We start from the raw sequence: 27,965 nt of genomic DNA on the forward strand, positions 1-27,965 counted from the left end.
TGGTAGGCTTGCGTCACTGGGCAGCTCGTGGCTAGGTTTCCCTTTGTAGTCCGTAATAGTTTTCAAGCCCTGCCACATCCGACAATCGTCAGAGCCGGTGTAGTAGGATTCAATCTTAATCCTGTATTGACGCTTTACCTGTTTGATTGTTTGTCTGAGGGCATAGCGGGATTTCTTATAAGCGTACGGATTAGTGTCCCGCTCCTTGAAAGCGGCAGCTCTAGCCTTTAGCTCGGTGCGGATGTTCCCTGTAATCCATGGCTCTTGTTAGGATATGCATGTACAGTCACTGTGGGGACAATGTCGTCGATGCACTTATTGATGATGCCGGTGACTGAGATGGTATACTCCTCAATGCCATTGGATGAATTATGGAACATATTCCAGTCTGTGCTAGCAAAACAGTCCTGTAGCATAGCATCCGCGTTATATGAACACTTTCGTATTGAGCGAGTCACTGGTACTTCCTGCTTGAGTTTTGGCTTGTAAGCCGAAATCAGGTGGATAGAATAATGGTCAGATTTGCCAAATGGAGGGCGAGGAAGAGCTTTGTATCTCTGTGTGTGGAGTAAAGGTGGTCTAGAGTTTTATTCCCTCTGGTTGCACATGTGACATGCTGGTAGAAATTTGGTAAAATGTATTTAAGTTTGCTTGCATTAAAGTCCTCGGCCACAAGGAGCGTCACTTCTGGGTGAGCATTTTCTTGTTTGCTTATGGCCTTATACAGCTCATTGAGTGTGGTCTTAGTGCCAGCATCGGTTTGTGGTGGTAAATAGATGGCTACGAATAATATAGATGAGAACTCTCTTCGTAGATAGTGTGGTTTACAGCTTATCATGAGGTAATCTACCTTAGATGAGCAATACCTCGAGACCTTTAATATTAGAAATCGCACCCCAGATGTTATTTACAAATGGACACACACCCCTGCCCCTCGTCTTACCAGACGTAGCTTCTCTGTCCTGCCGACGCACGGAATATCCAGCCAGCTCTTTAGTATCCGTGTCGTCGTTCAGCCACGTCTCTGTGAAATATAAGATATTACAGTTTTAAATGTCCCGTTGGTAGGATAGTCTTAATCGTAGATCATCCATTTTATTTTCCAATGATTACACGTTGGCCAATAGTACGGATGGTAGTGGAGGTTTACTCACTTGCCTACGAATTCTCGGATGGCAGCCCGACCTCCACCCCCTTTTTCTCAGTTTTTTCTTCACGCAAATGACGGGGATTTGGGCCTGGTCTCGAGAAAGCAGTGTATCCTTTGCGTCGGACTTGTTAAAAAAAATCTTTGTCCAGTTCGAGGTGAGTAATCGCTGTTCAGATGTCCAGAAGCTCTTTTCTGTCATAGGAGACGGTAGCAGCAACATTGTGTACAAAATAAGTAAAAAAATAAGTTAAACAACGCGAAAAAACAAACAAAATAGCACAGTTGGTTAGAATCCCGAAAAACGGCAGCCATCCCCTCCGGCGCCATTATACAAGAACCCAAAGAGTAAAATGTTTGTCTAATCAGGCCACAAAAAATTCTGTAGTTCTGTCAGAGTGGTCATTGGTCACCTCCCTGACCAAGGTCCTTTTTTTATTTTATTTTTTATTTCACCTTAATTTAACCAGGTAGGCTAGTTGAGAACAAGTTCTCATTTCCAACTGTGACCTGGCCAAGATAAAGCAAAGCAGTTCGACACATACAACAACACATAGTTACACATGGATAAACAAACATACAATCAATAATACAGTAGAAAAATCTATATACAGCATGTGCAAATGAGGTAGGATAAGAGAGGTAAGGCAATAAATAGGCCATGGTGGTGAAGGAATTACAATATAGCAATTAAACACTGGAATGGTAGGATGTGCAGAAGATGATGTGCAAGTAGAGCTACTGGGGTGCAAAGGAGCAAGATAAATAAATACAGTAAGGGGATGAGGTAGATTGGATGGGCTATTTACAGATGAGCTATGTACAGGTGCAGTGATCTGTGAGCTGCTCGGAGCAGCTGGTGCATAAAGCTAGTGAGGGAGGTAAGAGTCTCCAGCTTCAGAGATTTTTGCAGTTCGTTCCAGTCATTGGCAGCAGAGAACTGGAAGGAGAGGCGGCCAAAGGAAGAATTGGCTTTGGTGGTGACCAGTGAGATATACCTGCTGGAGCGCGTGTTACGGTTGGGTGCTGCTATGGTGACCAGTGAGCTGAGATAAGGGGGGGGGGTTACTAGCAGAGACTTGTAGATGACCTGGAGCCAGAGGGTTTGGCGACGAGTATGAAGTGAGGGCCAGCCAACGAGAGCATACAGGTCGCAGTGGTGGGTAGTATATGGGGCTTTGGTGACAAAATGGATGGCACTGTGATAGACTGCATCCAATTTGCTGAGTAGAGTGTTGGAGGATTTTTTGTAAATGACATCGCCGAAGTCGAGGATCGGTAGGATGGTCAGTTTTACGAGGGTATGTTTGGCAGCATGAGTGAAGGATGCTTTGTTGCGAAATAGGAAGCCGATTCTAGATTTAATTTTGGATTGGACATGTTTAATGTGAGTCTGGAAGGAGAGTTTACAGCAACCAAACTGGTAAAAAGTTAATTTGTGGAATTTCTTTCCTTCTTAATGTGTTTGAGCCAGTACCGTGTTATGACAAGGTAGGGGTGGTATACAGAAGATTGGTATATTATTTGGTAAAAGACCAAGTCCATATTATGGCAAGAAAAGCTCAAATAGACTGCGTGAATCAGGCCTTCATGGTCGAAATCCTGCAAAGAAACCACTAATAAAGGACACTAATAATAAGAAGAGACTTGCTTGGGCCAAGAAACATGAGCAATGGACATTAGACCGGTGGAATTCTGACCTTTGGTCTGAAAAGTCCAAATCTTATATTTTTTGTTCCAACCACCATGTCTTTGTGACACAGAGTAGGTGAACGGATGATCTCCGCATGTGTGGTTCCCACCACGAAGCATGGAGGAGGAGGTGTGATGGTGCTTTGCTGGTGACACTGTCAGTTATTTATTTAGTTGTCATAATGTTTCAGAAAATGTACATTATCCCAGGGGCATTGGAAGACACAATGTAAGTAACCTAATTTATGTCCCTCTTACTGCCCTGAATGCCTCTGCGGATCCTACAGCTATTGTATGCAGTAATCATATGACCAGAGTAATACTGTTAGCACTAAGGTGGTGTGCCCTAGTAGGAAGTCCACTGTGTGCAGCACACCCTGCACTAATAAAAATAACCTAAGCATGTCTACCTATGCTAAACTTCCTAATAAAGCAAGAAAGTGTTAAAAATATTCCACGTTAACATATTTAGCTTAAGTAACAAGGTTCATGAAATCAATCATTTGCTAGTAAAAGATGACATTCATATTCTGACAATCTCTGAAACTCACTTAGATAATACCTTTGATGATACAGTGGTAGCAATACATGGTTATAAGATCTACAGAAAAGACAAATCAAATGTTATTGGTCACATGCAGATGTTATTGCGTGTGTAGCAAAATGCTTGTGATAAGTTCAATTGCCCTGGGTGGTAAGAACAAAGAATCCAGTTCGGGAAAGTCATATTCTTGGTCGTAATGCTGGTGAGTTACCGACGCTCTGATATCCAAAAGTTCTTTCCGGCTGTACGTAATAACACAAAAAACTTGCTGGCTAATAATGTAAGAAATAACACACAAAAAAACAAAATACTGCAAAGTTGCTTAGGAGCTAGAAGCAGAGCTGCCATGTCTGTTGGTGCCATCTTACATGCCAAAAGTGGAAATGCCAAAGGTGGAGAAGTGGCTGTTTATATTCAGAACCACATTCCTGCGAAGCTTAGAGAGGATCTCATGTTAAATAAGTAATATGGCTACAGGTTCATCTGCCTTACCTAAAGCCAATCTGGTGGGAAGCTGCTATAGACCACCATGTACTAACAGTCAGTATCTGGATAACATGTGTGAAATGCTTGATCATGTATGTGATATCCATAGAGAGGTATATTTTCTGGGTGATTTAAATATTGACTAGCTTCCATCAGGCTGCCCACTCAAGAGAAAGCTTCAAACTGTAACTAGTGCCTGCAACCTGGTTCAGGTCATCAATCCACCTACCAGGTGTAGTTATACACAGCACAGGAATGAAATGATGAACAAATCTATTGGATCACAATATAGTAGCCATATCTAGGAAAACCAAAGTTCAAAAGGCTGGGCCTAATATAGTGTATAAGAGGTCATACAATACGTTTTGGAGTGATTTCTATGTTGTTGATGGTCTGTGGTGTGTAATGGCAAGCAATCAGACACTGCACTTGACACATTAATGAAATTGCTTATCCCAGTTACTAATAAGCATGCACCCATTAAGAAATTAACTGTAAAAATGGTTAAATCCCTGTGGATTTATGAAGAATTGAAAAATTCTAAAGGAATGGCAAATAAGTCTTTGTCTTACACACCTGGTTTCAATTCCCCAATTACTTGTTCAACCTCTGTTCCCCCATGTTTGTTTGTGAGTAATTGTTTGTATGTAATACGGTCCGTTATTGTGGGCTCGCATTATTGCTTTGTATTTGTTTGTATTTTGAGTAAATACGTTTTTTACTCATATCTGCTGTCCTGCGCCTGACTCCTCCACACCAGCTCACACAGACTTTATTACAGGAGCACCTCAGTGATACTATCAAAAACAGTGTGCGGTTTCCTTTTTTCCTTCATTACAGGAGCACCTAAAATGAAATCTTAGGCAAAAAGGCAAACTCTGCTACATCATTCACTGAATCAGACGGCTCATTCGTCACAAAACCCATTGGTATTGCCAACTACGTTCATTATTTTTTCATTGGCAAGATTACCAAACAGGCATGACATGCCAGCAACAAACGCAGACACTACACATCCAAGTGTATCTGACCAAATTATGAAAGACAGGAATTGTACATTTGAATTCCATAAAGTAAGTGTGGAAGAGGTGAAGAAATAATTGTTGTCTACCAACAATGACAAGCCACAAGGGTCTGACAATCTAGATGGAAAATTACTGATGATAATAGCAGACGATATTGGCATACTATTTGCCATATCTTCAATTTAAGCCTACTAGAAAGTGTGTGCCCTCAGGCCTGGAGGGAAGCAAAAGTTATTCGCCTACCTAAGAATAGTAAAGCCCCCTTTTCTGGCTCAAATAGCTGACCAATCGGCCTGTTACCAACCCTTAGTAAACATTTGGAAAAATTAGTGTTTGACCAGATACAATGCTATTTTACAGTAAACAAATTTACAACAGACTTTCAGCACCCGTATAGGGAAGGAAATTCAACATGCTCAGCACTTACACAAATGACTGATGATTGGCTGAGAGAAATTGATGATACAAATATTTTTGGGGCTGTTTTGTCAGACTTCAGTGCAGCTTTTCACATTATCGATCATAGTCTGCTGCTGGAAAAACGTATGTGTTATGTCTTTACACCCCATGCTATATCGCGGATAAGGAGCGACCTGTCTAACAGAACACAGACGGTGTTCTTTAATGGAAGGCTCTCCAACAAAATCCAGGGAGAATCAGGAATTCCCCAGGGCAGCTGTCTTACTTTTTTCAATCTTTACTAATGACATGCCACTGGCTTTGAGTAAAACCAGTGAGTCTATGTATACGGATGACTCAACACTATACACGTCAGCTACCACAGCGACTGAAATGACAGCAACACCTAACAAAGAGATGCAGTTAGTTTCAGAATTGGTGGCAAGGAATAAGTTTGTCCTAAATATTTATAAAAATAAAAGCACTGTATTTGGTACAAATCATTACCTGAACCCTAAACCTTAACTAAATCTTGTAATAAATCATGTGGAAATTGAGCAAGTTGAGGACACTAAACTGCTTGGAGTAACCCTGGATTGTAAACTGTCATGGTCAAAAAATATTGATACAACAGTAGCTAGGATGGGAAGAAGTCTGTCTATATCGTTGCATTCTTAACAGCACCAGCAACAAGGCAGGTCCTACAGGCCCTAGTTTTGTCGCACCTGGACTACTTTTCAGTCGTGTGGTCAGGTGCCACAAAGAGGGACTTAGGAAAATTTCAATTGGCTCAGAACAGGGCAGCATAGCTGGCCCTTGGATGTACACAGAGAGCAAACATCAATAATATGCATGTCAATCTCTCCTGGCTCAAAGTGGAGGAGAGATTGACTTCATCAATACTTGTATTTGTGAAAGGTATTGACATGTTGAATGTACCAAGCTACTGGCACATAGCTCGGACACCCATGCATACCCCACAAGACACCAGAGGTCTTTTCACAGTCCCCCAAGTCCAGAACAGACTATTGGAGGCGCACAGTACTACATAGAGCCATGACTACATTGAACTCTATTCCACATCAAGTAACTCATGCAAGTAGGAAAATTAGATTTAAAAAATAAATAAAAATACACCTTATGGAACAATGGGGACTGTGAAGCAACACAAACATAGACACATGAATACATGAATACTATTCACGCACGTACACATGTATTTTATAGTTATGTCGTAGTAGAGTAGGGGCCTGCGGGCACACAGTTAATATGTTGTGAAATCTGTTATGAATGTATTGTAATGTTTTAAAATGTATAACTGCCTTCATTTTGCTGGACCCCAGGAAGAGTAGCTGCTGCCTTGGCAGTAAATACAAATACAAATGTATGTGTCTGTAATGCACAGTAACCCATCCCTTTAGCAAACTTCAACAATTCAGAAAAACAACACATTACTACACTACAACACACCCAGCTAAACCTGAGGAACATTGAGATTGTGAAATGAATTATAGGTGTTACTTCCATTGCTATTATTATTGAGTTTGACTTCAACCCACATCATGATGACTCGTCTGTCTGCGGTGTGTGTGTATATGTATGTGTGTATGCAAGCCCGAGCGTTCTGTATGTGTGAGTGTCAGTGTGTGCACACGCGCCTGTGTGTGTTCTCAGTCACCCACCTGGAGGCTGTCGTCCTCCTTGACCAGCTCTTTCGGAGGGAACAAGTCCTTGGCCTGGATATACTCCAGACTGGGGGGTCCTTCTTCACCCTGGAGGACAGAGATGAACACAGGCTGGTCAGACATCTCAGTTCTTAACACACAACATACAAATAGTAACAGTAACACTACTTTATCAGATCAAAAAGAAAGCACAAGAACAGGGGCTTCAATCAATCATCAGCCACCCAGGAAAAGGTCAATAAAAGCAACTCCCTTTACAGGAGCCTACAGGGGCACTGTCCTGTTTTTCTGAAATGGTAGACTAGAGCTGTCATTAACATTGCCTGCAAAGAGCCGGCGTCAAACGCCATACAACACACTCACTTCTTCTCTGAAAAAGGGAGTTCTCACAGGTCAGTTTGAAGTTGGAACTTTCAGTCAGGCAATTATTTATTATTATGAGTGACCTGTGTTTTTTGGGGGAGGACATGACAGAGAGTGTCCCCTAGACAGCTGCTGTTTATGTCTGTGCCTCCTCCCCAGCCAGCGAGACGGCCTGCGCCCGTGGCAGACTGTGGCAGACAGCACTGCAGCCACAGCAGTCAACCCAGCTGTAGCCCTACACAGCAAGAACAACATACAGTTGAAGTCGGAAGTTTACATACACCTTAGCAAAATACATTTAAACTCAGTTTTTCACAATTCCTGACATTGAATCCTAGTGAAAACTCCCTGTTTAGGTCAGTTAGGATCAACACTTTATTTTAAGAATGTGAAATGTCAGAATAATAGTTGAGAGAATGATTTATTTCAGCTTGTATTTTCAGCCTGTATGGACTTCACGTTGTGCCCGGTTTGGCATTGTCATGCCAAACTGTTGCCATGAAGTTGGAAGCACAGAATCGTCTAGAATGTTATTGTATGCTGTAGCATTAAGATTTCCCTTCACTGGAACTAAGGGGCTAGACCGAACCATAAAAAACAGTCCCAGACCATTCCTCGTCCACCAAACTTTACAGCACTATGCATTTGGGCAGGAAGCGTTCTCCTGGCATCCGCCAAACCCAGATTCGTCCATTGGCCTGTTAGATGGTGAAGTGTGATTCATCACTCCAGAGAATGTGTTTCCACTGCTCCAGAGTCCAATGGCGGTGAGCTTTACACCACTCCAGCCGACACTTGGCATTGCGCAGGGTGGTCTTAGGCTTGTGTACGGCTGCTTGGCCATGGGAACCCATTTCATGAAGCTCCCGACGAACAGTTCTTGTGCTGACATTGCTTCCAGAGGCAGTTTGGAACTCGGTAGTGAGTGTTGCAACCGAGGACATACTATTTTTACGCGCTACGTGCTTCAGTGTTCCCGTTCTGTGAGCTTGTGTGGCTTACCACTTTGTGGCTGGGTCGTTATTGCCCCTAGATGTTTCCACTTCACAATAACAGCACATACAGTTGACCGGCGCAGCTGTAGCAGGGCAGAAATTTCACTAAGTGACTTGTTGGAAAGGTGGCATCCTATGACGGTGCCAGTTTAAAGTCACTGAGCTCTTCATTAAGGCCATTCTACTGCCAATGTCTGGTTGTGGAGATTGCATGGCTGTGTGCTAGATTTCATACACCTGTCAGCAACGGGTGTGGCTTAAATAGGGGTGTCCACATACCTTTGTATATATAGTGTACTTATTCCCTACAGACTGTAGATAAGTTGCTTAGATGACTTATTGGAGGTGGGACTGAGGCCCACAGATGGGACAGCATGGCAGATGGCTGGGATTGTGAGGGGACAGTGAGGAGACTGGGGGAGTCAAAGGGAAGAGACCGTGACCTTGAAAGCAGGGAAGCAGCTGACAAGTCGTGACAATCTCAAAGCTTCGTAAAAGATGCAACCAGTTAGACAAGGGTTTTGGGGTTTCAACAATTATCATGTGATTTGCATATTTCAGCTAATACCTTCAAATGAGCAGGAGTCGAAACAACAATGTCTATGAGTACAGCTCTTATTGCACAAATGCACATTTCTAGGGAAATCTTTCCCTTTGAAAATGTTACTCTTAAAAAGACGAGAACAAAAACATAAGCGTACTCTACCGTGTGCAACCCTCTCTAGGGCAAGTCTTTATCAATATTTGCTTACACAGCAATCTACATATATGCCCTAATTCAGCAATATCTCATCTTATTCTACAACTATAGGCTATATGCTACACCACAGTACCACTTGAGTCTTGTACTGGGCCATTTATGAGGAAATTATTAATGACTTTTTTGAAGGTCCTGATTGATACCTCAGAGGGAAGAAACAAACTATAACAAGCTTTAACACTTGTTAAACAACAATTATTTGAGGACCAACTAACAATTTCAATATAGATTATTAGATGCGTGTCAACTGTTGAACTCCTTTGGGAAAACATAAGGCACATCCTAGATAAAAACTAGCTTGGAAACTGAAGCATCAAGCAATAATGCTCACTATACTATTGCCCAGTCTCCTTCCACTGAGTAGAAACAGGGGAAGCAGCAGGAGGATACAGATATAACCCCTTCTCCCCTCCCTCCTCCCTCCATCCCGGCTGTCTCCCCAGCAGCAGGTACCCAGCTCCCTCCCTCCCTCCCTCCCTCCCTCCCTCCCTCCCTCCCTCCCTCCCTCCATCCATCCATCCATCCACTGCCTTGGCTCAGACACATGGGTCAAGATGAGAGGGCCCTCTGCGGAGTCTACAGCACCACAGACAGACCAGACACAGCAACATGAGGTCTTTACTCAATGTACTGCATGCTGGCATGTGCCTCATATTAGACGGGAATCAAATGTCAGTACTGTCATGGGGCTACATCCCCTGATACATGCCCACTAAGCCTACATCATTATCAGCCATGTGAAAGTGGGAAGCCGGTTAAAACCCCCAAAAAGTACAGGTTTTTAAACCTCTGAAATATTTTTTTTCATATTTTTACATTTACCTCGACATTAAATTCACTTCACCAATCAGTGCTGATAGAGCAGCTTGCCATGGAGCGGTTTAAGTGACTTAATTTGTATAAGAAAGTTGTTAAAAGCAGATTTTATTTTGCCGTAAACAGCATGGTTTAATCATAATGACAGACAAACACACGCGTCATTGTCCTGCCAGTCACAGTGTAGGGCATGAGATGCAACTGAAATTATGCAGGCGAGGTGAGAGCGAGAGAGAATGGAGGAAGCTTGCCTTGAAGCCCTGGTCATTTTGTTATGACATGCATTATCTGAATTAAGCCCACAGAATTATACTTACGGAGGAGCGGCTTCTGTGGAGGAACTTTGAATGTCTTTGAAATTCTGAGTTCTAGCTAGCTAGCTAACAAGCGTGTGCGTACAGAGCAGCACTAGAATTAAAAAAACATATTTTTGTAGTTAATAAATCCAATGCGAAACGTGATAACTATAGTATCCTTAACTAACATTGAAAAATTGTATCTATTCTTTTAAACTCTCTCACTAACTTCTGAATCATGCTTGTAATGTCAGGCTACAGCTATGCTGCAGACGGGAAGGGCAGGTAGCCTACACACACACCCGCTGGCAGGCAGACACTGGAATAAATTTGAGTGACAAAGTGAGGGCTTTGCATAGATGCTTTATTGCGATTTTTGTGGGCCTGAAAAAAATGCCTGGAACATTAAGAAATGCTATTAACCGATTCCCATGCTTTTAAAAATAACGGTTCGGTTCCTGAACAGTATATATCACTTTCGTTTCCAGTTCGGGTTCTGTTCCTCAAATCATTTTGTTTTTCACCTACCCTGTGCCATCAAACTGAACCTGTCCACTTCAAACAACTACAAGAAACAGAGGGGATGACAGGCACTAGGTGTCGACACCTGCCACATTGATTTGACATGTGGACATGTGAATGACTTTGTAAACAGAGGAGGAAAAAATAGGTTCTCCCTTGACTTCGGTTTGAGGATGGTACGGGAATGTGAGGTGCAGCATAGGAAGTGTGAGCATTAACATTTAAACTGGAGTGCTGACATATGTGTTCCCCACCCAATCCGAGTAACTCCAACAGACGTATCCACCTTGGATATAGGCCTAGGGTCAGCCCAGTTCCTCAAAAGAGTCTCAAAGAGTTACTGCAACGCTGACAACCTTTGCTCAGACATTCTCTAACAATAGCCAGAAAATTATAGCATGACTCAATTATCATTTCAATTGTAAATTGACTGCATCTGATTCTCTGAAATGTTTCATTTTGCCGAAGGCATAAAGAGAGAGAAAGAGAGCATTCGGGCCTAGATGTTGGCATTTCCCTGGTGGTTTTTCTTTCTGCCATCTGTGCCTTGCAATAGCGAGACAACACAACAAAGCCAGTCTGGCCACTACCTGAGCCAAGACGTGTGGGGTGGATAGACTGAGGATGGAAGCGAAATCTGTGATTGGGAGTTGGCTAGAAGGCAAAATGGTGGAGAGTGTGTTTGGAGCAGGTTGAGTGCAGCTGCAGCCATCAAGACTATCCCATCAACGGGACCTGAAGATCTGTAATATCCTATGTTTCTCTGAGTCGTGGCTAAACAGGGACATGGATTATATACATCTAGCTGGTTTTTCTATGCATCGTCAAGGCCAAACGGCAGCTTTGGGTAAGGTTAAGGGGGAAGGTGTGTCTTTGTTAAAAACAGCTGGTGCACAATCTCTAATGATAAGGAAGTCTAGAGGTTTTGCTTGCCCGAGTTAGAGTACCTCATGATAACCTGCAGATCAATTTACCAAGAAAGTATATCTATATTTTTCGTACCGGTCTATTTACCACCACAAACCCATGCTGGCCCTAAGACCGCACTCAACTAGCTGTATAGGGCCATAACCAAACAAGAAAATGCACATCCAGAGGCGGCGCTCCCCTGAGGTAAGACTGAAATCGGTCTTCCCTATTTTTCTGCATATAGAAGCGAAAAAAACTCTACATCACCTTTACTCCACACACAGAAACGCATACAAAGCGCTTCCTCACCTTCCATTTGGCAAATCTGACCATAACTCTACCCTCATGAATCCTGCTTACAAGCAAAAACTCAAAAAAAGAGTATCAGGGATGTGCTCAATACGGAAGTGGTCCAATGAAGCGGATGCTAAGTTATAGGAATTTCGCTAGCATAGACTGGAATATGTTCCGGGATTCATCCGATAACATTGAGGAATTCATTAATAAGTGCATCGATAACGTCATCCCCACAGTGACCGTACCTACATATCCCAACCAGAAGCTTTGGATTACAGACAACATCCGCACTGAGTTTAAGGCTAGAGCTGCCGCTATCAAGGAGCAAGACAATAATCCGGACGATTATAAGAAATAGCGCTACGGCTTCCGACAAGCCATCAAAAAGCCGAAATGTTAATACAGGACTAAGATAGAATCCTACTACGGCTGCTCTGACGCTCATCGGCTGTGGAAGGGCTTGCAAACTACCACAAATTACAAAGGAAAACCCAGCCACGAGCTGCCCAGTGAAGCGAGCCTACCAGATGAGCTAAATTCCTCCTATGCTCGCTTCGAGGCAAGCAACACTGAACCATGCATGAGAACACCAGCTGTTCAGGATGGCTGTGTGATCTCGCTCTCCATAGCCGATGTGAGTAAGACATTTAAACAGGTTAAGATTCACAAGCCAGATGGATTACCAGGACGTGTACTCAGAGCATGTGCTGACCAGCTGGAAAGTGACATTTTCAACCTCTCCCTGGCTCAGTATGTAATACCTACATGTTTCAAGCAGTCCCTGTGCCCAAGAACAACAATGGTAACCTGGCTAAATGACTATCGCCCCATAGCACTCACATCTGTAGCTATGAAATTATTTGAAAGGCTGTGAGCCATCACCCCAGACACCCTGGACCCACTCCAATTCGCATACAACAGAGCCACAAACTATGCAATATCTCTTGCACTCTACACTCCCACTTGGATAAGAGTAACATGTGAGAATGCAGCTCATTCACTATAGTTCAGCTGTCAACACCATAGTGCCCTCCAAGTTCATCACTAAGCTCAGGACCCTGGGACTGAACACCTCCCCCTACAACTGGATCCTGGATTTCCTGACAGGCCGCCCCAGGTGATGAGGGCAGGCAACAACACATCCGCCATGCTTACCTTCAACACGGGGTCCCCTCAGGGGTGCGTGCTTAGTCTCCTCCTGTACTCCCTGTTCACCCACGACTGCGTTGCTGCACATGACTTCAACATTAGCATTAAGTTTGCTGACGATACGACGGTGGTTGGCCTGATCACCGATGATGATAACTATAGGGAGGAGGTTAGTGACCTGGCAGTGTGGTGCCAGGACAACAAAAACCTCTCCCTCAACGTCAGCAAGACAAAGGAGCTGATTGAGGACTACAGGAAATAGAGGGCCGAGCATGCCCCCATCCACATCGATAGGGCTGTAGTCGAGCAGGTCGAAAGCTTCAAGTTCCTCAGTTTCCACATCACTATGGAATTCTCATTATCCAAACATACCAACACAGTCATGAAGAAGGCACGACAACACCTATTCCCTCTCAGGCGTCTGAAAAGATTTGGCATAGGCCCTCAGATCCTCAAAAAGTTCTACAACTGCACCATTGAGAGCATCTTGACTGGATGCATCACCGCTTGGTATGGCAACTACTTGGCATCTGACCGTAAGGCACTACAGAGGGTAGTGTGTACGACCCCAGCCGAGCTCCTTGCCATCCAGGACCTAGATACCCCGACTATCTGCATAGATGCTTTTTGCACTAACTCTTGACTCATCACTTACACTGCGGCTAGGGCTGTAGCGGTCACGAAATTTCATCAGCTGGTGATTGTCAAGTAAATAACTGTCAGTATCAGGGCCTCCCGAGTGGTGCAGCGGTCTAATGCACTGCATCGCAGTGCTAGCTGTGTTACTACAGATCCTGGTTCGATCTCAGGCTGTGTCGCAGCCGGCCACAATCGGGAGATCCATGAGGCGGCGTACAATTGGCCCAACGTTGTCAGGGTTAGGGGAGGGTTTGGCCGGCCAGGATGTCCTTGTCCCATCGTGCTCTAGCGACTCCTGTGGCGGGCCAGGTGCATGCACACTGACAGGGTCACCAGGTGTACGGTGTTTCCTCCGACACATTGGTGCGGCTGGCTTCCGGGTTAAGAAAGCATTGTGTCAAGAACCAGTGCGGATTGGCGGCTTGTGTTTTGGAGGATGCACAGCTCTTGACCTTCGCCTCTCCAATGTCCGTACAGGAGTTGCAGCGATGGGACAAGACTGTAACTACCAATTGGAGACCACGAAATTGGGGAAGAAAAAGGGGTAAAAAAAAGAAATAATAAAACTGTCAGCGTTACGGTTATTGACTGTTAATTAACATAAACACATTTAGCATCTCCTGGCTTCCACACATAGCCTACAAGCCACTGATGCAGACCTTTGGAACATTTACATTTTAAAAAGTCAAATAAATCCATGTAGTAGAGCCTACACCTTCACAATAAATCCATAATTTATTTTAGACAGGTCTAAAGAAACATACTGTGAAGAAAATGTTGTCTATTTCAGAAGAAAAGAATAGTATACTCTGAGTTGTCCTTATGTTAGGTCCTGATCTGGCTATACCATATGGCTGTGGGCTACACTAGTTCATTTAGCAGACAAGATTTGCTTATAATTCCGTGGAATTATTATATATTATTTTATAGAATGAAGAATACAATTGAACAAAGCTGAATAAAATAGAAAGGATATTTTCTCCAAATAATTTGAGGGAGTGCGCACATGCGGCTATTCTGTGTTGTGGTAATCGTGTTGTGTTGTGGCAATAGGTAATCCTATATGCTTAATTTAGAGTTATTAATGTACCTTTAGTTGTTCTACAAATGTTGGGCTATATGTTTAGATGTTTAATACATTGTAAGGCTGCATGATGCGCCTAACAATGATTTGAAAAAAGTTGGTTGAAAGGCATGAGCTCTGCTTAGTTTTTTTGCGCAGGCTGTACACATGTCAGTCTCTCATTCACAATTTGAGAAGCACTTGATAATGCCTCAAATTTCCCAATGGCATCCCCTTTGTGTGGCAAAAACACACCCTAAAAAAATCCATGCCTTCTCCCTGAGCGCTGCCTGCTCCGAAGCACCTCTCATCTCACTCACACCGCTCTCCATCATGTGATCGGGTCTTTCTCACAGGCTACAAGTGAAGACAGACACATCGGGGATGCACCTGCAATTCCTTATCCAATTCCGAGGTGCATATTGAAGATATTGGACGAACTGTCCACATTTACTTTTCGTCAGCCAACAAGATGAGTATGCCTAACGAACAGCAAAAGCACTAGCCTATGTAAATCTACCATAGTAAAAAAGTTGACCTATTCTGTGCGAGAAATAAATATTCCAAACATAGTCTGGGATGCGATATATCCCAAATTAATACAACCACTAGCATCAAAAAAAACTTTTTAAGCAATGAGGCTGATGCAACAGATCAGAACGTTTAGCTTAAATGTTGATAAACTTTTAGGCACACTGTTTGTCTATTGTTGTGACTTAGATGAAGATCAGATCAAATTTGATGACTAATTTATGCAGAAATCCAGGTAATTCCAAAGGGTTCACATACTTTTTCTTGCCACTGTACTTGCATGTGTGGTTTTTATTCATACTTATTTTTTGTCTATTTTCTATTATTATCTATATTATTATTCACTGCATTGTTGGGAACAAACTCTCAATGTAAGAATTTCACTGTACTGTTTTACACCGGTTCTATCCTATGCACGTGGCGAATAACCTTTAAACTTGAAACTATTTGGGAGTCTGGCCTGGCGAGGTATCATGTTACAAAAGGTGTGGGTTGCAAAAAAAATAAATCTGACTCCACCCAAGCACATGTAGATCTACGCACGTGAAGCTTATAGACACCTTTAGAATAGAATAGTACTTCATTGGTGTTCTCACACTTTCAGGTGTCTTTCTTACACTTTCAGTTGTCTGTCCTACGCTTCTAACAGTTTACCACATCAAGGATGATGTGGCGTGTGAGGTTAATGTGATTAGCTGATGCATTAGAGTGTTAAACAAATCAAAATATATTTTATATTTGAGATTCTTCAAAGTATCCACCCTTTGCCTTGATGACAGCTTTGCACACTCTTGGCATTCTCTCAACCAGCTTCATCTGGAATGCTTTTCCAACAGTCTCGTAGGAGTTGCTGCATACACTACAGTTCAAAAGTTTGGTGTCACTTAGAAATGTCCTTGTTTCTGAAAGAAAAGCACTTTTTTTGTCCATTAAAATAACATCAAATTGATCAGACATAAAGTGTAGACATTGTTAATGTTGTAAAGTCTCCTCTGAACAGTTGATGTTGAGATGTGTCTATTACTTAAAATTTGTGAAGCATTTATTTGGGCTGCAATCTGAGGTGCAGTTAACTCTAATGAACTTCTCCTCAGCAGCAGAGGTAACTCTGGGTCTTCCTTTCCTGTGGCAGTCCTCATGAGAGCCAGTTTCATCAAAGCACATGATGGTTTTTGTGACTACTTTCAAAGTTCTTGATATTTTCCATATTGACTGACCTTCATGTCTTAAAGTAATGATGGACTGTCATTTCTCTTTGCTTATTTGAGCTGTTCTAGCCATAATATGGACTTGGTCTTTTACCATATAGGGCTATCTTTTGTGTACCACCCCTACCTTGTCACCACACACATTAAAAAGGAAAGAAATTCCACAAATGAACTTTAAACAAGGCACATCTGTTAATTAAAATGCATGTGACTACCTCATGAAGCTGGTTGATAGAATGCCAAGAGTGTGCAAAGCTGTCATCAAGGCAAAGGGTAGTTACTTCAAGGATCTGAAATATAAAATATATTTTGATTTGCTAAACACTTTTTTGGTTATTACATGATTCCATATTTGTCATTTCATAGTTTTGATGTCTTCACTATTATTATACAATGTAAAAAATAGTACATTTTTTTTACTGGTACTGCACATACATACACTGCATTCGGAAAGTATTCAGACCCCTTGACATTTTCCACATTTTGTTACGTTACAGCCTTATCCTAAAATTGATTAAATCGTTTTTCCCCCCTCAATCTACACAATGAATACGCAAAAAAACAGTTTTTTTGAAATTTTGGAACATTTATTAAATTTTTTTTACTGAAATATAGTATTCGACCCCTTTAATCAGTACTTTGTTGAAGCACCTTTGACAGTGCTACAAGCTTGGCACACCTGTATTTGTGGAGCTTCTCCCATTTATCTCTGAAGATCCTCTCAAGGTCTATCAAGTTAGATGGGGAGCGTGGCTGCACAACTATTTTCAGGTCTCTCCAGGTCCCGTGTAGCTCAGTTGGTAGAGCATGGTGTTTGCAACACCAGGGTTGTGTGTTCGATTCCCATGGGGGACCAGTATGGAGAAAATTTTTTTATGAAATGTATGCATTCACTACTGTAAGTTGCTCTGGATAAGAGCGTCTGCTAAATGACTAAAATGTAAATGTAGATATTCGATTGGGTTCAAGTCTGGGCTCTGGCTGGGCCACTCACGGACATTCAGAGACGTGCCCCGAAGCAACTTCTGCATTGTCTTGGCTGTGTGCTTAGGGTTGATGTCCTGTTACTGCTCTGGAGCAGGTTTTAATCAAGGATCTCTCAGTATATACAGTTGAAGTCGGAAGTTTACATACACTTAGGTTGGAGTCATTAAAACTTGTTTTTCAACCACTCCACAAATTTCTTGTTAACAAACTATAGTTTGGGCAAGTCGGTTAGGACATCTACTTTGTACATGACACAAGTCATTTTTCCAGCAATTGTTTACAGACAGATTATTTCACTTAAAATTCACTGTTTCACAATTCTAGTGGGTCAGAAGTTTACATACACTAAGTTGACTGTGCCTTTACACAGCTTGGAAAATACCACAAAATGATGTCATGGCTTTAGAAGCTTCTGATAGGCTTACTGACATCATTTGAGTCAATTGGAGGTGTACCTGTGGATGTATTTCAAGGCCTACCTTCAAGCTCAGTGCCTCTTTGCTTGACATCATGGGAAAATCAAAAGAAATCAGATAAGACCTCAGAAAAACAATTGTAGACCTCCACAAGTCTGGTTCATCCTTGGGAGCAATTTCCAAATGGCTGAAGGGACCACTTTCATCTGTACAAACAATAGTACGCAAATATAAACACATTGGGACCACGCAGCCGTCATACCGCTCAGGAAGGAGACGCGTTCTGTACTTTGAGGCGAAAAGTGCAAATCAATCCCAGAACAACAGCAAATGACCTTGTGAAGATGCTGGAGGAAACAGGTACAAAAGTATCTATATCCACAGTAAAACAAGTCCTATATCGACATAACCTGAAAGGCCGCTCAGCAAGGAAGAAGCCTCTGCTCCAAAACCGCCATAAAAAAAGCCAGACTATGGTTCGCAACTGCACATGGGGACGAAGATCGTACTTTTTGGAGAAATGTCCTCTGGTCTGATGAAACAAAAATATAACTGTTTGACCATAATGACCATTGTTATGTTTGGAGGAAAAAGGGGGAGGCTTGCAAGCCGAAGAACACCATCCCAATCGTGGAGCACGGGGGAGGCAGTATCATGTTGTGGGGGTGCTTTGCTGCAGGAGGGACTGGTGCACGTCACAAAATAGATGGCATCATGAAGGAGGAAAATTATGTGGATGTATTGAAGCAACATCTCAAGACATCAGTCAGGAAGTTAAAGCTTGGTCGCAAATGGGTCTTCCAAACAGGCGGGTCAAAAACAGACAAATAACGGCACAGTACAACACAGTGGTGTGCAGAACAGAATCTCGGAACACAAAACTCGTCAATCCTTGTCACGGATGGGCTATTGCAGTAGATAACCACACCGGGTTCCACTCCTATCAGCTAAAAGCAAGAAGAAGCGGCTTCAGTGGGCACGCGATCAACAATGGACAATTAAGGAGTGGAAAAACATTGCCTGGAACATGACAGCAAGTTCAGTTTACTCCAGTGACATGCGCAGTCCCAGACCTCAACCCAATAGAGCATCTTTGGGACGATATGGAATGGGCTGTTTGCAGCATGAATGTACCGGCGTCCAATCTGCAGCAACTGCGTGATGCCATCATGTGAGCATGGACCAACATTACTGTGGAACATTTTTGATACATTGTAGAATTCCCCAAAGCATTCAGGCTGTTCTGGAGGCAAAGAGGGCTCTGACCCGGTACCTAATAAACTGGCCAATTGTGTGTATATGTACATTTAGCAGACGCTTTTATCCAAAGCGGCTTGCAGTCATGCGTGCATACATTTTATATGCGGGTGGCCCCGGGAATTAAACATACTTTCCTGGCGTTGCAAGCACCATGCTCTACAAACTGAGCTACAATGGAAAAGTAAAAAAAAGTTGACAAAACAAAAAGTAGGATGAAAAACAAACAAAGAACAGACAAAGTAATAAGCAATTAGAGCAGGCAGGGATGATTTTCCTCTTCCGTTTTGAGCCCGAGGCAATTAAACACCAAGAGCCTGCCGGTGCTGAAGTGCAGGATGCTCCATCTGTTCCTTGTTTACATCACACAGGCGGCTATTTGAGACTGTGTTAAATTGAAGTTTTAAGGTACCTGCTAACATAGCTAGTGGCTAACGTTAGCTAGCTCAAGCTAGCTAGCAACTCGGGAGCACAGAGTAGGTTCTCTGAATGACGTTGACTTTAGTGCATCGTTGGTAGTTCCAAAGATATCTGAAAATAAGTTAATAAATATTTCAAAAACCCAAAACATAACAATTTTTGGAGTTATAGGTAACCAGAAATGACTACAACTAAGTTAGTAAGGCTTTGACCACACTGTGTTCTTATTTTGGTGAGTAAAAACTCCTGCTTCCTACCCTTTAATTAATACTACACTATAAACCCATCACAGTGCATAACAGAATTTGAGTCCAGTCCAGACACTGCCACTGACAAACCTGGGGGTGAGTCCGAGATGGTACCCTTTCCCCTGTTATGCACTAATTTTGACCAGGGCTATCAGGGAATAAGGTGCCATTTTAGATGCAGACATGGGTTTTAATTTGTCGCTTGGTGTTTTGATATTCAACGGCTTAAGAGAAGAGCCACACTTTCCAAATTAAGAATCCAGAGAGCCAGGAGAGGCAGAGCTTCAAAATACTGTTCCTGGCAGGCCCAGACCCAGACAGAAACCCTGGTTTAAAGGCGTTAAATAGGACTGTGAGGACTAGGAGCAGAGACAAAGGAAAGAAAGAGAGCAGAAGCAATAGGAGGGAGAGTGCTGAGAGGCTGGCAGACAGTAGGTGGATAGCCTGTGCACAGGAAAGTCAGAGGCTCAGATTATTCAGAGCAGATTGTGGTACAAACAACTGCATTCTTTTTCAATCACCTTGTCCTCTCCGCATCTCCTCTCCTTCATTTCCGTGCACTGATCTGAAAGAACAGACCAGGTCAAAGCCAGCCTAATGATGAGCTTCCATCATATTTTCACCTGTCAAGTCTTCCATTAATACAGTGCAGATGAAGCGCCCTGCAGACACCCAGCTGAACTCCTGATGACCTCAAACAGGTCATAGCAGAGCTTCAGAATAGCAAAAAGAGAAGAAAAAAAACACTTGGCTGCTTGACGCAGGAGGTAAACAAAAGTCTGCTAATGCATTTCTTATTAGTCTCTCTCCCGCCCCATCCATTTGATGGTAGTCCACTTCCAGATAAAATAAGACAGACGGAGAGGACAGAAAGAAAGGATAGAAAGGACAGAGAGCGAGAGAGCATGAGGCAGGCAGAGAGAGAGTGAGGCAGGGAGAGAGAAACGTTCTACTCTGTCCCTGCAGGCAAGGCCAGGAAGATAGAGAACAGCGCGTGCTGTGCTGCTGCAACAGACAAGCCAACAACGCGTTTTTGCTTCGTCACTGCTGTTCTGAAAGCCTGCCTGCCTGCGCCCCCTTCCCCCCTCTAACAAGCACAGAGTCAGAAAACCGGACCTGGAGAACACGCTGCAGCTTAACGTCTCAGCGCTCTTTTTCCATCCACCTCTCCTTCCGTCTTTCCCTTTTCCATCCTCCCCAGTCCCAACACATCATATCTGGGCTTATTATAAGAATTACTTATTTTTTCACCTTATCTGCCACAGCTGTGATACTGTACATCTGTTCTTCTGAGGGGATCCTCAGTGCTCAGCCTCTGACACAGTTCAGCTTAAGGCCACTAGTAGTGAATGGGGTTGCCACAGCTGGTCTTTTTAATTAACTAAAAACAATGGCGTTCTAATCCTTTTGTAAAAAGCTCTGCGAGTCGAGTGACAGAGTCCCTTTCCAGGGAATACTGTACTGTAAGTATAGATAGAAAAATAATGTGATAGACTGCTGAAGGAGAAAAAGAGAGGGAACATGAAGAATAGAAAAAAGATGGGTGACTGTAGGTATTCAGACACAGAAAGACAAAGGAAAGGCAGCATATGAACATTTACTGCAATCATGAATAAGTCTGACTGAGTCTAGTTGCTATGGAAATGAAAATCACCCTTTTTCTGAGATAAATCCCATTCCTAGTTTCTCACCCAATTCTTCCTTGTTACTCATCGTGAGACCGATGCTATTCACCTAATCTGACTAGGGCTTTGTGCCTGGACTATAATTCTCTGGATAATTTACAGAACCCCTGTATTAGTACTGTGAGTGTTCTGTACTGCATTTTATAAAAAGAGAGACACTGTATCTATCTCTATGAGATGGACTGTCACGTCCTGACCAGTAATAGGGGTTATTTGTTATTGTAGTTTGGTCAGGACGTGGCAGGGGGTATTTGTTTTATGTGGTTCGGGGTGGTTGTGTGTTTAGTGGTGTGTTTGATTTATTATTCCGGGGTTTTGGGCACTGTTCTATGTTAATGTATTTCTATGTTTAGTCTAGTTCTTTGTATTTCTATGTTTAGTTTATTGGGGGTTGAACCCTCAATTGGAGGCAGGTGTTTTCTCGTTGCCTCAGATTGAGGGTTCTATAAATAGGTATGTTTTTGTTTTAGTATTTGTGGGAGATTGTGCTGTGTATAGCTTTGTGCCTTACCGGCCTGTTATTAGTTGTTCTGTTTTTTTTTGGTGTACGTGTTTTTTTGGTTCACCTCCTTCTCCATTTAAATAAAAGATGAGTGCACATTTCCCCGCTGCGTCTTGGTCCACTTTACCCGACGACAACCGTGACATGGACATCCTCTGGGTTTTGAAGGTTATATGACAAGTGACTACAGTACAGGCCCATCCAGCCTGTTCCAGTGGAACAGTAGAGCTCTGCTCACAAGCACCGAGGCAGAAACATCAACTATGCACATGGCTTTCAATGTCCACCACTTTACCCAATACTAACTAAAGCACTAGGTCTAGTCACAGGCACATCTCCAACAAGATTGCAAGGGTTAAAAAAAGGGACAAAGAATGACGAAAGAAACAGAGCGATGTATTCGGAGGGGGGAGTGACAAAACTACCCACCCCCCGTTCTATTGGAGAAAGTACAGTCACTTGAAAACAAACAAACTGGAGGAGCTCCGTTCGAGAATTTCTTGGAGTCGTGGCTGAAGGACATGGATAAAATACATCTGACTGGTTTTTCTAAGCATCGGCAGAACAGAACGGCAGCGTTGGTTAAACTCAATGGGGGAGGTGTGTGTCTCTTTGTTATCAACCGCTGGTGCGCAATCTCTAATATTATTGTCTCGAGGTTCTGCTCTCCTGAGATAGAACAAGAGGTTGACCGATTCTGATTTTTTCAACGACGATACGGATTATTAGAGGACCAAAAAAAGCCGATACCGATAATTCGGACGATTTAAATATATATATATTTGTAATAATGACAATTACAACAATACTGAATGAACAAGGAACACTTTTATTTTAACTTAATATAATACATAAATAAAATCTATTTAGTCTCGTATAAATAATGAAACATGCTAAGTTTGGTTTAAATAATGCAAAAACACAGTGTTGGAGAAGAAAGTAAAAGTGCAATACAGTAGAAATCGGAAGTTTACATACATTTAGGTTGGAGTCATTAAAACTTGTTTTTCAACCACTCCACATATTTCTGGTTAACAAACTATAGTTTTGGCAAGTTGGTAAGGACATCTACTTTGTGCATGACACAAGTAATTTTTCCAACAATTCTTTACAGATTATTTCACTTGTAATTCACTCTATCACAATTCCAGTGAGTCAGAAGTTAACATACACTAAGTTGACTGTGCCTTTAAACAGCTTGGAAAATACCAGAAAATGATGTCATGGCTTTAGAAGCTTCTGATAGGCTAATTGACATCATTTGAGTCAATTGGAGGTGTACCTGTGGATGTATTTCAAGGCCTACCTTCAAACTCAGTGCCTCTTTGCTTGACATCATGGGGAAATCAAAAGAAATCAGCCAAGACCTCAGAAAAAAAATGTAGACCTCCACATGTCTGGTTCATTTTTGGGAGCAATTTCCAAACGCCTGAAGGTACCACGTTCATCTGTAAAAACAATAGTTCGCAAGTACTAACACCATAGGACGACGCAGGCATCATACCGCTCAGGAAGGAGACACGTTCTGTCTCCTAAAGATGAACGTACTTGTTGCGAAAAGTGCAAATCAATCCCAGAACAACAGCAAATGACCTTGTGAAGATGCTGGAGGAAACAGGTACAAAAGTATCTATATCCACAGTAAAACAAGTCCTATATCGACATAACCTGAAAGGCCGCTCAGCAAGGAAGAAGTCACTGCTCCAAAACCGCCATAAAAAAAGCCAGACTATGATTTTCAACTGCACATGGGGACAAAGATCGTACTTTTTGGAGAAATGTCCTCTGGTCTGAAATAGAACTGTTTGGCCATAATGACCATCATTATGTTTGGAGAAAAAAGGGGGAGGCTTGCAAGCCGAAGAACACCATCCCAACCGTGAAGCACGGAGGTGGCAGCATCATGTTGTGGGGGTGCTTTGCTGCAGGAGGGACTGGTGCACTTCACAAAATAGATGGCGTCATGACAGAGGAAAAAAAATAGAATATATTGAAGCAACATCTCAAGACATCAGTCAGGAAGTTAAAGCTTGGTCGCAAATGGGTCTTCCAAATGAACAATGACCCCAAGCATACTTCCAAAGTTGTGGCAAAATGGCTTATGGACAACAAAGTCAAGGTATTGTAGTGGCCATCACAAAGCCCTGACCACAATCCTATAGAAAATGTGTGGGCAGCACTGAAAAAGCGTGTGCGAGCAAGGAGGCCCACAAACCTGATTCAGTTACACCTGCTCTGTCAGCAGGAATGGGCCAAAATTCACCCAACATATTGTGGTTAGCAATGCTACCAAATACTAATTGAGTGTATGTAAACTTCTGACCCACTGGTAATGTGATGAAAGAAATACAAGCTGAAATAAATCATTCTCTCAACTATTATTCTGACATTTCACATTCTTAAAATAAAGTGGAGATCCTAACTGACCTAAGACAGGGAATTGTTACGAGGATTAAATGTCAGGAATTGTGAAAAACTGAGTTTAAATGTATTTGGCTAAGGTGTATGTAAACTTCTGACTTCAACTGTATGTGCCATGTAAAAAAGCTAACGTTTAAGTTCCTTGCTTAGAACATATGAAAGCTGGTTGTTCAATATTCCCAGTTCTTCAATATTGCTAGTTAAGAAGTTTTAAGTTGTAGTTATTATAGGAATTATGACACGTCAACTATTTCTCTCTATACCATTTGTATTTCATATACCTTTGACTATTGGATGTTCTAATAGGCACTTTAGTATTGCCAGCCTAATCTCAGGAGTTGATAGGCTTGAAGTCATAAACACAGCTGTGATTCAAGCATTGCTAAGAGCTGCTGGCAAACACAGTAAAGTTTGAATGAATGCTTATGAGCCTGCTGCTGCCTACCACTGCTCAGTCAGACTGCTCTATCAAATATCAGATCATAGACTTAATAATAATATAATAAACACAGAAATACGAGCCTTAGGTCATTAATATGGTCAAATTCAGAAACTATCATTTCGAAAACAAAACGTTTATTCTTTCAGTGAAACATGGAACCGTTCCGTATTTTATCGAACGGGTGGCAACCCTAAGTCTAAATATTGCGTTTACATTGTACAACCTTCAATGTTATGTCATAATTATGTACAATTCTGGCAAATTAGTTCGCAACGAGCCAGGCAGCCCCAACTGTTGCATATACCCTGACTCTGCGTGCAATGAACGCAAGAGAAGTGACACAATTTCCCTAGTTAATATTGCCTGCTAACATGAATTTCTTTTAACTAAATATGCAGGTTTAAAAAAATATTCTTCTGTGTATTGATTTTAAGAAAGGCATTGATGTTTATGGCTAGGTACATTCGTGCAACAATTGGGCTTTTTTCGCGAATGCGTTTTTGTTAAATTATCCCCCGTTTGGCGAAGTAGGCTGTGATTCGATGATAAAGTAACAGACACCGCATTGATTATATGCAATGCAAGACAAGCTAGATAAATCAGTAATATCATCAACCATGTGTAGTTAACTTCTTCGGGCTAGGGGGCAGTATTCGGAAGTTTGGACGAATGAGGTGCCCAAAGTAAACTGCCTGTTACTCAGGCCCAGAAGCTAGGATATGCATATATGGTAGTATTGGATAGAAAACACTATAACATTTCCAAAACTGTTAAAATAATGTCTGTGAGTATAACAGAACTGATATGGCAGGCGAAAACCCGAGGACAATCCATCCAGATCTTTTTTTTTCAGCTCACCCTTGATTACTATGGCTGTCAATGGGACTATAAAAGGAATACCTCCCAGATTGCAGTTCCTAGGGCTTCCAATAGATGTCAACAGTCTTTAGAAAGAGTTTCAGGCAGTTTTTTTAAATGAGCTAGAAATTGTAGTTTTAGTAAGTGGCCCCCATTTTGGCTGTAGTGTTTGTTGCGTGTTCCAGTGAGTGAGTGTACTTCGTTATTTATCTCCGGTAATGGTCTCCGTTATTCTCCGTCTTACATTTGATCGTTTATTTACATATTAGGGTACCTGAGGATTGATTAGGAACGTTGTTTGATATGTTTGGAAGAAGTTTATTGGTAACTCACAGATCCCTGCACCTGTACATAGCCCATCTGTAAACAACCCATCTATCTACCTACCTCATCCCCATACTGTATTTATTTATTTATCTTGCTCCTTTGCACCCCAGTATCTCTACTTGCACATTCATCTTCTGCACATCTACCATTCCAGTGTTTAATTGCTATATTGTAATTACTTCGCCACCATGGCCTATTTATTGCCTTAACTTACCTCATTTGCACTCACTGTATATAGACTTTTTGTTTTCTTTTGTTCTACTGTATTATTGACTGTATATTCTGTTTATTCCATGTGTAACTCTGTGTTGTTGTATGTGTCGAATTGCTATGCTTTATCTTGGCCAGGTCGCAGTTGCAAATGAGAACTTGTTCTCAACTAGCCTACCTGGTTAAATAAAGGTGAAATAAAATACATTTTTAAAAACTTGCGGGATTCATTTGTATGCATTTTGAACGACGGAAACCGGAGGATTACTGAGTCTAGTGCGCCAATGAAACTGACTTTTTTGGGATATAAAGAAGGACTTTATCGAACAAAAAGATTGTTATGTAGCTGGGACCCTTGTTATTGCAACCAGATGAAGATCTTCAAAGGTAAGTGATTTACTTTATCGCTATTTCTGACTTTTGTGATGCCTCCGCTTGGTTGGAAAATGTATGTAATGCTTTTGTGTCCTGAGGGCGCTGTCCTCAGGTAATCACTTGGTGTGCTTTCGCCGTAAAGCCTTTTTGAAATCTGACAACGCAGCTGGATTAACAAGAAGTTAAGCTTTTAAATGATGTATGACACTCTTATTTTCATGAATGTTTAATATTACGATTTCTGTCATTTGAATTTCGCGCTCTGCAATTTCACCGGATGCTGTCAAGGTGTCACCGGATGCTGTCAATGCTGTCAAATCTGACCATAATGACTGTACCAGTCAAAAGTTTGGACACACCTACGCATTCCACAGTTTTCCTTTATTTTCAACATTTTATTTTATTTATTTCACCTTTGACAATGTAGAATGATAGCGAAGACATCAAAACTATGAAATAACACATATGAAATAATGTAATAACCAAAAAAGTGTTAAACAAAAAAGTGTCACCCATTGCCTTAATGACAGCTTTGCACACTCATGGACATTTGAATCAATTTTAGAATATAGCTGTAATGTAACAAGATGAGGAAAAAGTCAAGGGGTCTGAAAACTTTCCAAATGTATTGTACAGTCGTGGCCAAAAGTTTTGAGAATGACACAAATATTCATTTTCACAAAATCTGCTGCCTCAGTTTGTATGATGGCAATTTGTATATACTCCAGAATGTTATGAAGAGTGATCAGATGAATTGCAATTAATTGCAAAGTCCCTCTTTGCCATGCAAATGAACTGAATCCCCCAAAAACATTTCCACTGCATTTCAGCCCTGCCACAAAAGGACCAGCTGACATCATGTCAGTGATTCTCTCGTTAACACAGGTGTGAGAGTTGACGAGGAAAAGGCTGGAGATCACTCTGTCATGCTGATTGAGTTCGAATAACAGACTGGAAGCTTCAAAAGGTGGGTGGTGCTTGGAATCATTGTTCTTCCTCTGTCAACCATGGTTACCTGCAAGGAAACACGTGCCGTCATCATTGCTTTGAACAAAAAGGGCTTCACGGGCAAGGATATGGCTGCCAGTAAGATTGCACCTAAATCTACCATTTATCGGATCATCAAGAACTTCAAGGAGAGCGGTTCAAATGTTGTGAAGAAGGCTTCAGGGCACCCAAGAAAGTCCAGCAAGCACCAGGACCGTCTCCTAAAGTTGATTCAGCTGCGGGATCGGGGCACCACCAGTACAGAGCTTGCTCAGGAATGGCAGCAGGCAGATGTGAGTGCATC

The 27,965-nt window shown here is 42.1% G+C and overlaps 1 protein-coding gene across 9 annotated transcripts in view; it reads right to left on the reverse strand.

Annotated features, from left to right (window-relative positions):
* The window catches only part of LOC115148428 (myotubularin-related protein 4), a 100,015-nt gene that overhangs the window by 63,348 nt on the left and 8,702 nt on the right, over nt 1-27,965 (reverse strand). For 2 of the 9 annotated variants that reach the window (XM_029690311.1, XM_029690308.1), the window contains exon 2: nt 6,976-7,065. In XM_029690311.1, the coding sequence (XP_029546171.1) occupies nt 6,976-7,065 (90 nt within the window). Of the gene's footprint in view, nt 1-943; nt 1,025-1,154; nt 1,286-6,975; nt 7,066-7,424; nt 7,504-16,741; nt 16,783-20,375; nt 20,608-27,965 lie in introns of those variants that run through there. The other 7 variants (XM_029690312.1, XM_029690313.1, XM_029690310.1 and 4 more) reach the window with 7 other exon arrangements.

Source organism: Salmo trutta, chromosome 15 (assembly GCF_901001165.1).
Source record: "Salmo trutta chromosome 15, fSalTru1.1, whole genome shotgun sequence".
Lineage (NCBI taxonomy): Eukaryota > Metazoa > Chordata > Actinopteri > Salmoniformes > Salmonidae > Salmo > Salmo trutta.